General features: G+C 43.7%; 1 protein-coding gene across 1 annotated transcript in view; it reads left to right on the top strand.

Moving 5' to 3' along the window:
- The first annotated feature begins 1,430 nt into the window (after positions 1 to 1,430).
- The window catches only part of LOC132385268 (uncharacterized), a 267,698-nt gene continuing 252,000 nt past the window's right edge, over positions 1,431 to 17,128 (top strand). Inside the window, exons 1-7 of the mRNA XM_059957293.1 lie at positions 1,431 to 1,448; positions 3,000 to 3,158; positions 5,930 to 5,981; positions 6,733 to 6,895; positions 12,423 to 12,510; positions 12,596 to 12,652; positions 14,637 to 14,760. Of these exons, the coding sequence (XP_059813276.1) occupies positions 3,078 to 3,158; positions 5,930 to 5,981; positions 6,733 to 6,895; positions 12,423 to 12,510; positions 12,596 to 12,652; positions 14,637 to 14,760 (565 nt within the window). The 5' untranslated portion in view covers positions 1,431 to 1,448; positions 3,000 to 3,077. The remainder of the gene's footprint in view (positions 1,449 to 2,999; positions 3,159 to 5,929; positions 5,982 to 6,732; positions 6,896 to 12,422; positions 12,511 to 12,595; positions 12,653 to 14,636; positions 14,761 to 17,128) is intronic.

The following is a 17,128-nucleotide window of genomic DNA, read 5'->3' as shown; positions in this document are numbered from 1 at the left end:
AACGCCGGTTTTGTGTAACAACAATAGGCGTCTGCACCCAGTGTTTTTGAAAATACCTCCGTCCACATTAAAACGGGTATTTGGGCAAATCTCCTTCTACTGGGCATGCGCAGGACACATATACAGAAAACAAGCCACATGTTTGGTGTCAAATCTTGCCATGAAAGTGCGTGCTTGTGCAGTTACAGACTAGAAAAACTTAAAAGGAAATTGCCAAATGAGCTGTTGGCTCTCGTGCAGGAGGACTTAAAACTAAAAAAAAATACTGGAGCTTATGGAGGCAACTGACAGGGAGTTCACAGACAGTATGACCTGGCTGATGATGAACATTGAAAAACTGACTAACTCTTGCATTAATAAAGCACCTTGTTAAATGTATAAAACATGTCTGCATCAGTATTATCTTGTATTTCCATACAATGTTACATTAGGCTGTTACACATCTATTGTCAGAGAAGTACTTGCGTAAATATGTAAACCACCTTCATACGAGCAAGAACAGGAAATGGCAAAGTGAGTATAAATAAGTAACTGAATAAATTTCAGTTAAGTTATGGGTCAAAGTATTTGGTGAGTACATTTCTAACTCTTCTGGCTTCAGTCTCGTTGCCGTCTGTTCTGAAATGGTTAGGTTGTGTGGAGGGTTGCGTTCAGGAAAACAATGAAATGCCGCCATCTGTTCTGGCACGTCATGACAGCATTTCTAGAAATCCAAACACGAGGAAATCTGCAGTTGCTGGAAATTCAAGCAACACACACAAAACGCTGGTGGAATACGGCAGGCCAGGCAGCATCTATAGGGAGAAGTGCTGTCGACGTTTCGGGCCGAGACCTCAGTCCTGACGAAGTGTCTCGGCCTGAAACGTCGACAGCGCTTCTCCCTATAGATGCTGCCTGGCCTGCTGTGTTCCATCAGCATTTTGTGTGTTTCTTCAAATCTCTGGTTTTACCCTATCCACACTGCTCTGCCCAAGCGGCGTTTTCAAATTTACACACTCTGGAGGCCGTTTTTTCTAGTCTGTAACTGGACAAACGCACTCCAAGCCTTTCACGGCGAGATTCGACACCAAACATACCACTTGTTTCTGTGGATGTATCCTGCGCATGCCCAGTAGGAGGAGATTCGTCAAAATGCCCGTTTTAATGTGGACGGGGGTATTTTCAAAAAGTTTTGGTGTGGACGCCTATCGTTTTTACGCGAAACCGGTATTTTCAAAATTATCGGGTCTATTGCAGACGTAAGGCAGTCTGGCCGGCAGGGAAGCAGAACTACTGTTACCAGCGTGCCCCGCGCCCGGATTACCTATTCTCGCGAGACTTGTGGCAAGTAAGCCATTTTGTCGACGGACGGTGAGTTGGGCGGCGGGGATGTGGGTTGGTAGTGGGATTTCTATGGCTCTTGAGGGTGTATGCTGTGGCTCTGCTCGCTTGGATGGGGCTATGTCCAGGTTGCAAATGATTGCAGTTTGGCCGCAGCAGCCCAGCTTTGGCCGGTGGCTCGGTATCTCCCTCTTCTAACTGTACTCGTTTCAATCCTGATTTAACACCATGCCAGTCCCATTCCTAAATATCCCCAAACCGTATGAACATCCCCCGGTCCGTGTGAACACTCTGAAGTACGTAGAAACACCCCATCCCCCCGTCCGTTAAAACATCCCCAATTCCCCCAGTCCGTATAAATGTCTCCAATCCCGTCCAGTCCGTATAAATATCCCAAATATCCCCAATCCCTCCCAGTCCGTGTAAACATCTCCAGTCTGTATAAATATCCCCAATCCTGTCAGTCAGTATAAACACCCTCAGCCCATATAAATATTCCCAATCCCCCCAAGTCCGTAGAACCACCTCCAATCCCTCTTCCCCCCAGTCTATATAAACACCCTGAATATCTCTCTCTCTCTCCCCCCCCCCCCCAGCAGTCCATATAAGGATCAAGGAAAACCTACATTGTTGGTGATCGAGGAAGCCCTGTGTTGATAGAGAGCATGGTCAGGATTGAGGGAGCCCTGTGTTGGTCGAGAGGAGTGTTAGGATTGAGGGAGCCCTTGTTGGTAGAGAGTGAGTGTTGGATCACGGGAGCCCTGTGTTGGTAGTGAGTGGGTATACGAGGGAACCCAGCATCATCAGCAATCAGTACTATCAGTGATGTTTTAAAGGGAGGATGTTAAGCTGAGACCCATTTACTGTATTGTGTGAATGTAAAAGGTGTCGTGGCACTGTGTGAACAAAAGCAGTACTGTTTGGTTTCATGCTTAGCTCCACGGTCCTCAGTCAGCTCCAATAATCAAGTTTATGTGATTATCGTTACATTATAGTTTGTGGGAACTTGTTCTGCAGAAAGTGGTTGTACTTGATAGCTTTAGAATGGTTGGAGAGGTGCAGCTACTGTACAAATTCTGGCCCTTTCTTAGTCACCCAGCCTACCCTTTCTGAACGGGTTGCCTGAAGAAGGGTCTTGGCTTGAAATATAGACTGTCTGTTCCCCTCTATAGATGCTGCCTCACCTGCTGAGTTCTTCCAGCATTGTGTGTGTGTGTTGCTTTGGATTGCCAGCATCTGTAGAATCTCCTGTGTTTATCCAGAGGCAGTGAGTTTGGAGTCAGTGAGAGGAATGGGGAAGTTAAGCAGTTAACATCACAGTTATCAATTGGAAATGAGAAGGTTGAGTGGGGGTGAAAGGTCCAAGTTATTTTTCAGCAGGGATGAGGTTGATAGTTTTAGCCATCTGCTTGCACCAGTGCTTCATGACTCACAAGTTCCTCTCGCGATGTTTTTACAAGTACCATTTACGTACAGTAATTTTTAGTGTGTGCAAGTGCACGTGTATCCACATCAGTGTTAAGTTTATTTACTTTATTTACTTTGTTTCACGCTGCTACTTGTGTTACTCTTTGAACTATGTGTTAATTTTTATACAAGTGCATGCCCAGACTGGCAAAATGTATGGGAGGTTTGTAACAACATCTGAAATTGGTGATTATCTACTTTTGTTTTGTCAGGAGAACGTTGGTTGCCAGAAGGTGTTGGAAAAAATATTAAATGTTTGATTTTAATACTCCAGTTGCTTAGTTGCAATCATGAACCCAGAGATTTGGGATAGTGATGGTGGTTCTACTTCAGAGTCAAGTGATTTACCAAATATAGTTTCCTCTGACGAGGTAAGTAATGATGAAAAGACTGAATGCACTCATTTTCCTGATAAAAGTGCATTTCATTTTTTGTTTCATTGTAACTACTACCACAATCATGACTTTTTAACTTGTTCGTTTTAAGTATTAGTCAGTAATGACAAGATTACTGTGTTAGTATCGGGTGTGTGATTTCAGTCACACCAGCAATATACTGACGGCTTGCTGTTTGTTATTATGGTCATCTCATGGAGTATTGGAAATGTGCAGTTGATCTGTTTTTCAAATGTGTGACTGGGTAGTGTTTTGCTTTAAAAAGCCAGGCCAAGAAAATAGATAAAATTTCACAACTTTATTGGCACTTAGCCTTGCAAACGGAACAAATGCTACACCTGCCCCCACAACACCTCCCCCACTATCATTCAGGACCCCAAACAATCCTTCCAGGTGAGGTGACACTTCACCTGTGAGTATTTTGGGGTTATATTCTGTGTCCAGTGCTCCTGGTGTGGTCTCCGGTATATTGGTGAGACCTGATGTAGATTAGGAAGACTGTTTTGCGGAGCGGTAAGCTCTGTCCTCCAGAACAAGCAGGATCTCCCAGTGGCCACTCGTTTTAATTCCATTTCCCATTCCGATATGTCCATCCATGGCCTCCTGTACTGTCACGATGAAGCTACACCCAGGTTGGAGGAACAACACATATTCCATCTGGGTTGCCTCGAACCTGATGGCATGAACATCGAGTTCCTGTACTTGCAGTAATGCAACCCCCCCCCCCCCTTTACCATTCCCCATCCCCTTTACCATTCCCCATCCCCTTTTCCCTCTCTCACCTCTGGTGCCCTTACCTCCTTTTCTTTCTCCCATGGCCTTCTGTCATCTCCTATCAGATTCCTCCTTCTCCAGCCCTGTACCTCTTCCACCAATCAACTTCCCAGTTCTTGCTTCACTCCTCCCTCTCCCAGTTTCATCTACCACCTGGTGTTTCTCTCTCCCCTCCCCCTACCTTTTAAATCTACTCATCAGACTTTGTTTCTCCAGTCCTGCTGAAGGGTTTCGGCCTGAAACCTTGACTCTACTTTTGTGGGTCCACCGTGGTCCAGAGGAGTGCTGTTTCATTTGGTTGTGCTTATGTACAGTCAGATAGTATAAACTTGAACTCAAAGGTGCTCCAGAATTTTTTTAAAATTATAAAAACTTTATTTAATTTATTGGATTCTTCCCATTAACCTGATCAAAAAGACTGTTAAATGTTGCTGATTGTCATGGTGTTTGAAAGACGAGTTCCTTGCTCTTCATTTTAGTAAACAAACATTTGCTAAGCAGCCAATTTAATACTGTTAAATTCATAAGTCATTCATTATTCCACCTGAGATGTTAAAAATTCCATCCAGTCATTGTGATCCAATATGTTCACTTCATTGGAGTTCCAAGTAGCATGGGTTCGTTCAGTTTTCCAGTTTCTGCACCCATTGATGAATTGTGCTTTGTTATCTAGAGTTTTTAATTAGTAGAATTAACTGACTAGAAAGTATCCAATTCTTTCATTCATTGCATTGCTACACACACTATATTGTTATCTGATTGAATACAAGAAATAACAGCAGATTCAGAATAAGGTTTAATGTCATTGGCATATGTTATGAAATTTGTTGTTTTTCAGCAGCAGTACATTTGAATACATAACTATAAATTGTAATAAAAATCATACATGCGCGTATAAAATAAAGTAAGTAATGTAAAAAGAGAGTGCAAAACCTAGTGAGATGTTCATTATGCATCAGGAATCTGATGGTGAAAGGCAAGTAGCTGCCCCTAAAAAGCTGAGTGTGTGACTTCAGGCTCCTGTACCTTCTTGACGGTAGCAATGAGAAGAAGGAATGTCCTGGGTGATGGGGGTCCTTCATGATGGATGATGTCATTTTGAGGCATCGCCTTTTGCAGATGCCCTGGACACTGGGGAGGGTCGTGTCCATGGTGGAACTGGCTGAGTTTGCAACTTCCTACAGCTCTTTCTGATCCTGTACAGAGACCCCTCCACACAAGATGATGCAAACAGCCTGAATGCTCTCCACTGTGCATCTGTAGAAGGTTGTGAGTCTTTGATGATGTATCAGGTCTCCTCAAACTCCAAGTGAAATATAGCGGCTGTTAAGGGTTCTTTGTAATTGTAGTTGGCCCAGGATAGAGCTTCAGAGATGGTGACACCCAGAAACTTGAAACTGCAAACTCTTTCCATTGCTGATCCTTTGATTTCCCCTTCCCAAAATCCAAAATCAATTCCTTGGTCCGACTGACATTGAGTGCAAGGTTGTTGTTATGACACCACTCAACCAGATGATCTATCAGTCTCCTGTGCATCACCTTGTCACCATTTGAAATTCTGGCAACAATAGTTGTGTTGCTGGTAAATTTGTGGATGGTGTTTGAGCTGTGCAGTATGTATGACCACTGAAATACAGTCCTATGCTGTTCTGTGTTCTAAGCCTGATATACTAAGCTGATTTGCCATGGCTTTACATAGCTACCAGTCCTGCGAGTGAATCTGCCTTGGGTTTATCTGTTGACTGAGAAAAGAATTTGAAAATTTCACAATGCTCAGTTATGAAATGGCTGTGCACCTCCATCCTAACTGGCTCACTGTATTTGCTGGAGCCAGTTCGTCCAGCCATTTGCTTATTTAAGAATTCCTGATTGCAAAAGTGGATTCTAGCTTTAGTCTTATTGTGCTGCATGAATTGATCATTCTTTGACACAGAATGTGTAGATTTGCTTGAACCATTCCATTGTGATTGCAGGAATTGAAACCGTGGTTCCCTCCATTTAAACTTCCACAGTTAAGCTATGAAGGTAAGACAACTCTGGGAGTGGTGCCCGAATACCAGCAACGACAAAGCTGCTAATTTCCCCTGCTCTGCTCTGCTTTTCTGTGTGAGTGTGAGTGTGTGTTGCTCTGGATTTCCAGCATCTGCAGAATCCCCTGAGTTTATTCCCATAGATGCCGCCTGACCTGCTGAATTCCTCCAGCATTTTGTGTGTGTGAGTGTGTGTGTGTGTGTCTGTGGTGTGTGTGTGAGTGAGTGTGTGTTGCTTTGCCTGAACTAAGCTTGCTGCTTCCCTATGACGGAGTGATGATTGAGAATGCAGAAGGAAAGCTGTGAGTTCAGCTACTTTCCACATGATGTAATGCTCTACTGACTTCCTGAAGATGTCAAGTGTGGTACTATAAAGATTAACATTTGTGACCTGATCATTCAAGTATCGAGTTAAATACATGCTTCTACATTAGTGTGACATTTGTGTGAAACCAACCATGGGCTGTTATAGGGCAGCGAGGGGAAGGTGATGGCTTTTCACATTAACTAATTATATTTATTTCTATTGGCTTGATTCCATTGAGCTTTTGCTATAGATCAGAATAGAATAGAACTTGCTCAGGACAACGAGATTGTGGTGCTACTCCAGTCTGCACAAAGCAGATATTTACAATGCATGTGGTATGGCTTAATTAAAGAAAATCGCATATTTACATGCAAGTGGTTTTGATGGTAGGGTATCCAGTTGCAGTTTTCTTTCTAACGATGCATGTCCTTGCTTGCAGTTCTGATCCCCAAGCGATGGTGTTACCTGAGGACATCGGTTTTGAAGCGGTATTGTCACATTGTAAAGGTCCAGCTCCTGAGCCCTATTCTCTTTGGTCGGCCTTACACGGACGAACTATACAGGAACTGGGCTGTTCAAGCAGAGCTCATCCAGCATGAGGAGTAAGTTCAATATTAGGAACAGAAACAGCACGGTTAACAGACCCTTCCGGCCCAACCAGTTAACAGTCTAACTGGACCATCTTTGTAATGTGGGAGGGAACTGGAGAAAATCTACCCATTCCTGACAGCTTACAGACAGCAGCGAGAAATGAACTGGGGTCACTGGCACTGCAAGGCGACCATGTCACTCCCCCTCAGCTTGGTAGCGAATAACATAGAATAATACAGCACAGTACAGGCCCTTCAGCCCACAATATTGTGCTGACCCTTAAACTCTGCCTCCCATATAACCCCCCCCACCTTAAATTCCTCCATATACCTGTCTAGTAGTCTCTTAAATTTCACTAGTGTATCTGCCTCCACCACTGACTCAGGCAGTGCATTCCACGCACCAACCACTCTCTGAGTAAAAAACCTTCCTCTAATATTCTTCTTGAACTTCCCTCCCCTCACCTTAAAGCCATGTCCTCTTGTACTGAGCAGTGGTGCCCTGGGGAAGAGGCGCTGGCTGTCCACTCTATCTATTCCTCTTAATATCTTGTACACATCTATCATGTCTCCCCTCATGCTCCTTATCTCCAAAGAGTAAAGCTTAATCTCTGATCGTAAGACATAAATCAGGCAGCATCCTGGTAAATCTCCTCTGTGCCCTTTCCAATGCTTCCACATCCTTCCTATACTGAGGCAACCAGAACTGGACACAGTACTCCAGGTGCGGCCTAACTGGAGTTTTATAGAGCTGCATCATTACATTGCGACTCTAAAACTCTGTCCCTCGACTTATGAAAGCTAACGCTCCATAAGCTTTCTTAACTACCCTATCTACCTGTGAGGCAACTTTCAGGGATCTGTGGACATGTACCCCCAGATCCTTCTGCTCCTCCACACTCCCGAGTATCCTGTTTTACTTTAATAAAACAAATCAAACTATTTAAACATCCATTATAGTCAAACTCAGAGTTAGCATACCACTAGACCTTTTCAGATTTGAATTAAAACGCGAGCCTATTATTTAGTGAAAGATTCGAAAATAATAACATTCCATATAACCATATAACAATTACAGCACAGAGACAGGCCATCTCAGAGCTTCTAGTTCGTGCCGAACGCTTTCTCTCACTTAGTCCCACTGACCTGCACTCAGCCCATAACCCTCCATTCCTTTCCTGTCCATATGCCTATCCAATTTTACTTTAAATAACAATATTGGAAGTGCCTCTACCACTTGTACTGGAAGCTCATTCCACACAGCTACCACTCTCTGAATAAAGAAGTTACCCCTCGTGTTACCCCTAAACTTTTGCCCCCTCTCAGCTCATGTCCACTTGTTTGAATCTCACCTACTCTCAATGGAAAAAGCATATCCACGTCAACTCTGTCTATCCCCCTCATAATTTTAAACGCCTTTATCAAGTCCCCCCTTCAACCTTCTACACTCCAAAGAATAAAGACCTAACTTGTACCACCTCTCTCTGTAACTTAGGTGCTGAAACCAAGGTAACATTCTAGTAAATTTCCTCTGTACTCACTCTATTTTGTTGACATCTTTCCTATAATTCGGTGACCAGAACTGTACACAGTACTCCAAATTTGGCCTCGCCAATGCCTTGTACAATTTTAACATTACATCCCAACTCCTATACTCAAATCTCTGAATTATAAAGGCCAGCATACCAAAAGCTTTCTTCACCACCCTATCCACATGAGATTCCACCTTCAGGGAACTATGCACCATTATTCCTAGATCACTCTGTTCTACAGCATTCTTCAATGCCCTACCATTTACCATGTATGTCCTATTTTGATTAGTCCTACCAAAATGTAGCACCTCACACTTATCAGCATTAAACTCCATCTGCCATCTTTCAGCCCACTCTTCTAACTGGCCTAAATCTCTCTAAGCTTTGAAAATCTACTTCGTTTTCCACAATGCCACCTATCTTAGTATCATCTGCATACTTACTAATCCAATTTACCATGCCGTCATCCAGATTGTTAATGTATATGACCAACAACATTGGACCCAGTACAGATCCCTGAGCTACACCACTAGTCACTGGCCTCCAACCTGACAAACAGTTATCCACCACTACTCTCTGGCATCTCCCATCCAGCCACTGTTGAATCCATTTTACTACTTCGATATTAATGCCTAACGATTGAACCTTCCTAACTAATCTTCCGTGCGGAACCTTGTCAAAGGTCTTATTGAAGTCCATATAGACAATATCCACTGCTTTACCCTCGTCAACTTTCCTAGTAACCTCTTCAAAAAATTCAATAAGATTTGTCAAACATGACCTTCCACGCACAAATCCATGTTGACTGTTCCTAATCAGACCCTGTCTATCCAGATAATTATATATACCATCTCTAAGAATGCCTTCCATTAATTTACCCACCATTGACATTAAACTTACAGGCCGATAATTGCTAGGTTTACTCTTAGAACCCTTTTTAAACAATGGAACCACATGAGCAATACGCCAATCCTCCAGCACCATCCCTGTTACTAATGACATTTGAAATATTTCTGTCAGAGCCCCTGCTATTTCTACACTAACTTCCCTCAAGGTCCTAGGGAATATCCTGTCAGGACCTGGAGACTTATTCACTTTTATATTCTTTAAAAGTGCCAGTACTTCCTCTTCTTTAATATTCATAGTTTCCATAACTACCCTACTTGTTTCCCTTACCTTACACAATTCAATATCCTTCTCTTTAGTGAACACCGAAGAAAAGAAATTGTTCAAAATCTCCGCCATCTCTTTTGTCTCCACACGTAGCTATCCACTCTGATTCTCTAGGGGACCAATTTTGTCCCTCACTATCCTTTTGCTATTAATGTAACTGTAGAAACCCTTTGGATTTATTTTCACCTTACTTGCCAAACCACCTCAGATTGTCTTTTAGCTTTTCTAATTTCTTTCTTAAGATACTTTTTACATTCTTTATATTCCTCAAGCACCTCATTTACTCCATGCTGCCTGTATTTATTGTAGATCTCTTTTTCCGAACCAAGTTTCCAATATCCCTTGAAAAACATGGCTCTCTCAAACTTTTAACCTTTCCTTTCAACTTAACAGGAACATAAAGATTCTTGCCCTCAAAATTTCACCTTTAAGTGACCTCCATTTCTCTATTACATCCTTCCCATAAAAGAAATAGTCTCAATCCACTCCTTCCACATCCTTTTGCATCTCCTCAAAGTTAACCTTTCTCCAATCAAAAATCTCAACACTGGGTCCAGTCCTATCCTTCTTCATAGTTATATTGAATCTAATGGCATTGTGATCACTGGACCCGAAGTGCTCCCCAACACATACCTCAGTCACCTGACCTATCTCATTCCCTAACGCGAGATCCAACACTGCCCCTTCTCTAGTCAGTACCTCTATGTATTGCTGCAAAAAACTATACTGCACAAACTCCAAATCATCTAGCCCTTTTACAGAATGGGCTTCCTAGTCTATGTGTGGAAAATTAAAATCTCCCACAATCACAACCTACTACAAATAACTGCTATCTCCTTACAAATTTGCTCCAATTCTTGCTTCACATTAGGTGGTCTATAATACACCCCTATAAGTGTTACTACACCTTTCCTATTCCTTAATTCCACCCAGATAGCCTCCCTAGACGAGCCCTCTAATCTATCCTGCCAAAGCACTGCTGTAATATTTTCTTTGACAAGCTTCCTCTATTTGTGAACTAACCTCCTCTCTCCTAGTCTCTTCAATTTGATTCCCACCCCCCCAACCACTCTAGTTTAAAGATTCCCCAGTAGCCTTAGCAAATCTCCCTGCCAGGATATTGATCCCCCATAGGATTCAAGTGCAACCTGTCTTTTTTTGTACAGGTCACACCTGCCCCAAAAGAGGTCCCAATGATCCAGAAACTTGAATCCCTTCCCCTTGATCCAATCCCTCAGCCACGCATTTATCCTCCACCTCATTCCATTCCTACTCTCACTATCAGGTGGCACAGGCAGTAATCCCGAGATTACTACCTTTGCGGTCCTTCTCAACTTCCTTCCTAACTCCCTATATTCTCCTTTCAGGACCTCTTCCCTTTTCCTACCTATGTCATTGGTACCATTATGTACCGCGACCTCTGGCTCTTCACCCTCCCACTTCAGGATATCTTGGACGCGATCAGAAACATCTCAGACCCTGGCACCAGGGAGGCAAACTACCATCCGGGTTTCCTGACTGCGTCCACAGAATCACCGATCTGACCCCCAATTATCGAGTCCCCTATTACTACTGCCTTCCTCTTCCTTTCCGTACCCTTCTGAGTCACAGGGCCAGACTCTGTGCCGGAGGCATGGCCACCTTCCCCCTTGTAGGCTGTCCTGTCCCCGCTCCCCCTCCCCCAACAGTACTCAAACAGGAGTACTTATTGTCAAGGGGTACAGCCACTGGGGTACTCTCTAGTATCTGACTCTTCCCCTTCACTCTCCTAACTGTGACCCACTTGTCTGCCTCCCGTGGCCCCGGTGTGACCACCTGCCTGTACCTCCTCTCTATCAACTCCTCACTCTCCCTGACCAGACGAAGGTCATCGAGCTGCAGCTCCAGTTCCCTCACACAGTGCCTTAGGAGCTACAGCTCCGTGCACCTGGCGCAGATATGGACGTTCGGGAGGCTAGGAGACTCCAGGACCTCCCACATCCAACACTGAGAACAACAAGCTGCCCTCACACTCATAATTCCACCTTTCCTCAAATAACAGGAAAAATTGAAAACGAAACCTACCTTGCCTTGCCTGTTTCTGCCAAAGCCCTTAAGCCTTCACTCGGCTCCCGGCTCTCTCTGCTGCCCGCTGTATAAGACTGTGATCCTTTTAAATCTTCCATGTTTCACTGCCCAACATCACACGCCTGCGCAGTCCTGCCTCTCTAAACCCTGATGAGAAGAAAAAATCTAAGAGGCTTCCGCATCTCCCCTGTTCTGATTCTCAGACTTCTTTCTCCAAATTAAACCCGAATCAGGATTTCTGTTCTTTTAAATCTTCCAAATTGGAAAATAATGATGTAAACACAGAGTAATACAGATGTCTGAGGGCTTGTTCTGGGCTTCTTGTCTGTGTGTCTGAGGGCCTGTTCTGGGCCTCCCTGGTGCCAGGGTCTGAGATGTTTCTGATCGCGTCCAAGATATCCTGAAGTGGGAGGATGAAGAGCCAGAGGTCATGGTACATAATGGTACCAATGACATAGGTAGGAAAAGGGAAGAGGTCCTGAAAGGAGAATATAGGGAGTTAGGAAGGAAGTTGAGTTTATAGAGAATGGTGTGATAAACAAAATATCCAGTAACCGCCTTGTTAGTGATAGAGGTTAGTGGCCAGACTGATTCAAGCTGACAGGAAGGCAGTTGTCAAACACTGATTGGCTGGGCTAAAGCAGCAGAAGACCTTACCAGTTCTGCACTTGTATCTAATAAATCGGCCTCTGAGTGTATGTCACCCTGTTATAAATTGGCCACTGAGTGTGTAGCGCAGTGTTACAAGCTTCTTCTGTTTCTTGTAGTTATGGTGAGCTCCGGGACCTTGATCTCAAACCACTGAAGATCATCGATCTTTTGGAATCTGCACACAGAGCTTTGCTTGTTTATGCTGTAAGTATCTAAAGCTTGGCCTAATGACTTTTCCTGTGTCTGCTCTAATTGGTGACTTATCCTTTATTTTCAAATTGTTTTCCAGATGAAACGACCACTGCTAATCCAGTTTGTTCGTGTTGTTAATGAAAACCTTGTCCAGGTAAAACCAAACTTTGTCTAAACTTGTTCTAAGCATGAGTTCTCCTACTTATTTAATAAGGCTCCCAAGTAAATTTGGTTGGCAGGTTAATTCCCTCCTTCAGGCTGGCCACAATCTCCAGATGTCGCTTTACATCAATTATTATTTTCAACCCATTTTCCGGGAGGCATAGAGACTTCTTAATAATGTTTCTTCCTCTATGAAGTGTAACTTTCCTGGCTATTGTGCACAAAACGAAAAGAAATTAACACAAACAATTCTGCAGATGTAGGAAATCCAAAGCAACACAGAACAATGCTGGAGGAACTCAGCGGGTCAGGCGGCAATTATGAAAATGAATAAAGTCGATATTTCAGACCGAGAAAGTTCTTCAGGACTGGGAAGGAAGGGGGAAGATACCAGAATAAAAATATGGGGGTAGGGGAAGGAGGACAACTAAAAGGTGATCGGTGAAGGCAGATGGGTGGGAAAGGTAAAGTGGAGGGAATGTGACTGGAGAGGGGAGTGGACTATAGGAGAAAGGGAAGGAGGAGGGACACCAGGGGGAGGAGATGGGTGGGAAAGGTAAAGGGCTGGAGAGGAAGGAATCGGAGAGGAGAGTGGACCGTGGGAGAAAGGGAAGGAGGAGGGACACCAGGGGGAGGTGATGGGTGGGAAAGGTAAAGGGCTGGTGAGAAAGAAAGCTGATAGGAGAGGAGAGTGGACCGTGGGAGAAAGGGAAGGAGGAAGGACACCAGGGGGAGGTGATAGGTGATGAGAAGAGGCAAGTGTTACGTATCCCGTAACTGGATAACTTACCAGCAAAGATAGAGAGGTCCGTTGAAGTCTGATGTCACTATTTTCAAACGTTTTTATTTGAAAAGGGGCACAAAAGTAAGGTTAATACAAACATTCAGATAATGCACGTCATCAATACTCAATCTAAAGTGCGGGTATAGTAATAATCATCATTAAGAAATGAGCCCTACTGTTGTCTTGGGGATAATATATTGTCCGTTGGAACTATAAAAGTCACTCAGAAGTCTGCAGGCTTCAGCCTTTTGGGAATCGCTGGGTTTCACGTGGGGCGACCGAGAGAGAGAGATTGGGGAGAAGAGGAAAGACTTGCCGGGTCTTTAGCTTCCGTTGAATCGGGGGAGCGTGGGTTCCCCCTCCCCGATGTTAGTTAAAAGCAGTTTTCCGTGATTCCAGCCACAAATTCCAATCCCGGAATCTTAACGCACGTGGCTTCCTTCAGAATGGCTTCCCGCTGCTGCGGGATCACTCTCTCGTGTCTTCTTGGTGCGTCTGAAGGACCCTCCTTTATACTTCCTCACGGGGTCTCAGATGTCAACCAGGTTGGGATGATGCAATCTCTCTCTCAACCAGCCCACTTTGCCCGAGGGCTTTACACGTGGTCTCCATGAGACAATAGTCAATGTTGCCTTATTTGGCATCCCAGTGGAACGTGCTATTCGGCACGTTTCTCTCTCTCTCCCACTTCCTGTGTCTATTCAGCACGTCTCTCTCTCTCCCACTTCCTGGGTCTACTGACCCCCCCCCCCCCCCCCCCCAACGGGTGCTCTTGCGATTCTCACAAAGGAGGGGGCTGGGATCACTACACAAGTAACTAGAGTGGGGAGGGGGAGGGAAATTTTTTTACTATAAGGAGAGGATGTCATCATCATGGCATACGAGGGGGCCATGGACTGACATGTCAGAATGGGACTGGCAATTAGAATTAAAATGTTTGGTCACCAGGAAATTCTGCTTTTGGTGAATGGAGCAGAGGTGCTCAGTGAAGTGGCCCTCCAATTTACAGTGGATATTCGTTCCTGTAAAATGGAAAACATTGGTGCTGTGGAATAGAAAAGGTTCTTTGATTTAGATAATAGTGTTTTCGTGACTTGCGTGCCTACCATTTCTAGAATGTAAACTGATTCTTTTGTTCATGGAGAGGCTCTGAACATTTTCTTTCTGAAAGTTAAGGTTGGTTTCTTTTCAGTGTTCCACTTTGGAAGAGGCAATAAACGTTGTGAAGCAACAAACGATTTTTCGGGATGCCTGGAAGATGACAGTAGGAAATAAAACACAAGTGGCTGCAGTCCTCGCATTAACTGGGCTTCACTGTGAGTATTGCTTGTTGCTGCATAAGGTTGGATTCTGATGCTTCTTCGAAAGGCATAAAACTTGTTCCTTGCTGCTGTTTTATTCTTACGTGAGCAAACTCTAGAGATAATTGGATTGGTAGCAGTTAACCAATAAGGTAACTAAATCTGTGTAATATGACACCTTCCACTGGAACCAAAAAGTGCCCAGTAATTACTGGAAAATTCACTGAACAATTATAAGTACAAGCGAGCATAGGAAAGTTAAACTACAAGGAAAATACAATAATTCCAAGCGACACACACAAAAAGCTGGAGGATCTGAGCAGGTCAGGTGGTGGCATCATCAAATGGACAGTCCATGTTTCTGACCAGAACCCTCCATCAGGACAGAAAAGGAAGGGTGAAGAAGGTGGGGATGAGGGGAAGAAGAGCAAGTGAGGAGTGCATGATCGAAGAATCGTAGAGCAGAAGGGGAGCAGTGATGGGGGTCTCACTGAACTCTATTCGAAGCTTCTGTTTGGAATCATTGCTGGACGGGATGATTTTTTTTAAAACCCAGGAGGATTTTTGCAGTGCTTAGAATTGTTAGAACATAGAGTAGTGCAACACAATAATGTTGTGCTGAGCTAATTAAATTATTAATTGTGCTGAAAAATATTTCATTTGGATTGCTAATAATTTGAATTAAATGTTAGTTGGCAGGAAAGTGCAGTCCTGATTGGCCTGCACTTGGAATATTGTGTTCACTTGTTGCCTCATTATATGAAGTATGTAGAGATGTGTCCAGGTGCTACCTGGTCTAGAGAGCAGGTCTTATGAGGATAGGTTGAGTGAGCTAGGGCTTTTCTGTTTGGAGCGAAAGAGGATGAGAGGTGACTTGATAAGAGGTACAGTACCAAGTAGATGTCTTAGGTACATGTAAAGCAAAGATGTTTTCAAAGATAATGAAATGAAAAGTTTCTAAGTATCAAAAACTACTATAAAGAGCAGTAAACAGTTAAAAAAAATCTAAATCAAATCAGTATTTGGTGTGACCACCTTTAAAACTGAAATCAATTCTCTTTGGTACTCTGTTGTGCAGTTTTGTAAGAGTAGCTGGCAGGTTGTTCCAAGAATCTTGGGGAAGTTGCCACAGTTCTTGGCTGTCTTGTTTGCTCTGCCTCTCCAGGTAATCCCAGACAACCTTAATGGGCTGAAGTGACAGAGGCCATGTAGTCAGGGCTCTGTGGAGGCCATACCATCTGTTGCAGGACTCCTTTTTCTTTTTGCAGAAGACCTTGACCTTGGCTGTGTGTTTGGGGTTATTTTCTGTTGCAGAATGGAGGGAGTTGGGAAGATTCAGACACCTCCCTGATGGCATTGCATGATGGATGGGACTCTGCTTGTACTCAGCATTAATTCTGACCAGATTATCAACACATTTGCAGAAATGCAGCCCAAACCTGCAGGGAATCTCTGCTGTGCTTCATTGTTGGCTGCAGAAACTCATCCATGTAGTGCTCTCCAGCTCTTCTACTGATAAAGTGTTTCCTGTTTGAGCCAAAAATTTCAAATTTTGACTCGTCAGTCCAGAGCACTTGCTGTTCAACACCCCAGTCTTTGTGTTTTGTGTGTAGGTGAGTCTCTTGGCTTTGTTTCCACTTCGGAGGAATGGCTTTTTGGTAGCAACTCTTCCATGAAGACCACTTCTGACAAGCCTTGTCTGGACTGTAGAGAGGTGTACTTGGGTTTTTATGAGTTCTGAGCTGATAGCAGCCCTCGATTTCTTCCGATTTAGAAGGGACATCAGTTTGATGTATCACCCATCCGCTGTATGCAATTTCCATGGCTTTCCACTGCATTTCTGCTGCTCAACCTTGCCAGTTTCTTTGTGCTTCTTCAGAAGAGCTTGGACAGCACATCTTGAAACTTCTATTTGCTGTAAAATTTAAAAAAAAACGATGTTTGAAAATATAAAATTGGTTCTTTTCTAGTTGACACACTAATGCAGAAGTCAAAAAATTATCTAAAATAAAATCGATATAAAAAATCTAGGGTGCCTAAGACTTTTGTACAGTACTGTATACAAGATGATAAGGGGCTGAGATCAAGTGGACAGCTGGAGACATTTTCCCCCCCATAGTTTTAGGCGATTGGAGGAATGTCGGGTAAGTTTTTTTTTAACATAGAGAGTGGTGGGTGTGTGGAACACTCTGCAAAAGTGGTCATAGTAGAGGCAAATATGTTGGGGGCATTTCAGAAGTTTAGGCACATGGATGTTAGAAAAATGGAGGGCTATGTAGAAGGGAAGGGTTAGGATATAAGGTTGGCAAAAGGTTGTAGGCCATAAGGCCTGCATTGTACTGTAATGTAATGAAAATAACATTGGTACAAGGCTTCTTGCTCA

This window comes from Hypanus sabinus, chromosome X2 (genome assembly GCF_030144855.1).
Source record: "Hypanus sabinus isolate sHypSab1 chromosome X2, sHypSab1.hap1, whole genome shotgun sequence".
Lineage (NCBI taxonomy): Eukaryota > Metazoa > Chordata > Chondrichthyes > Myliobatiformes > Dasyatidae > Hypanus > Hypanus sabinus.
Note: the sequence above shows the minus strand (reverse complement) of the source record. Positions and strands in the feature narration are given on the sequence as shown.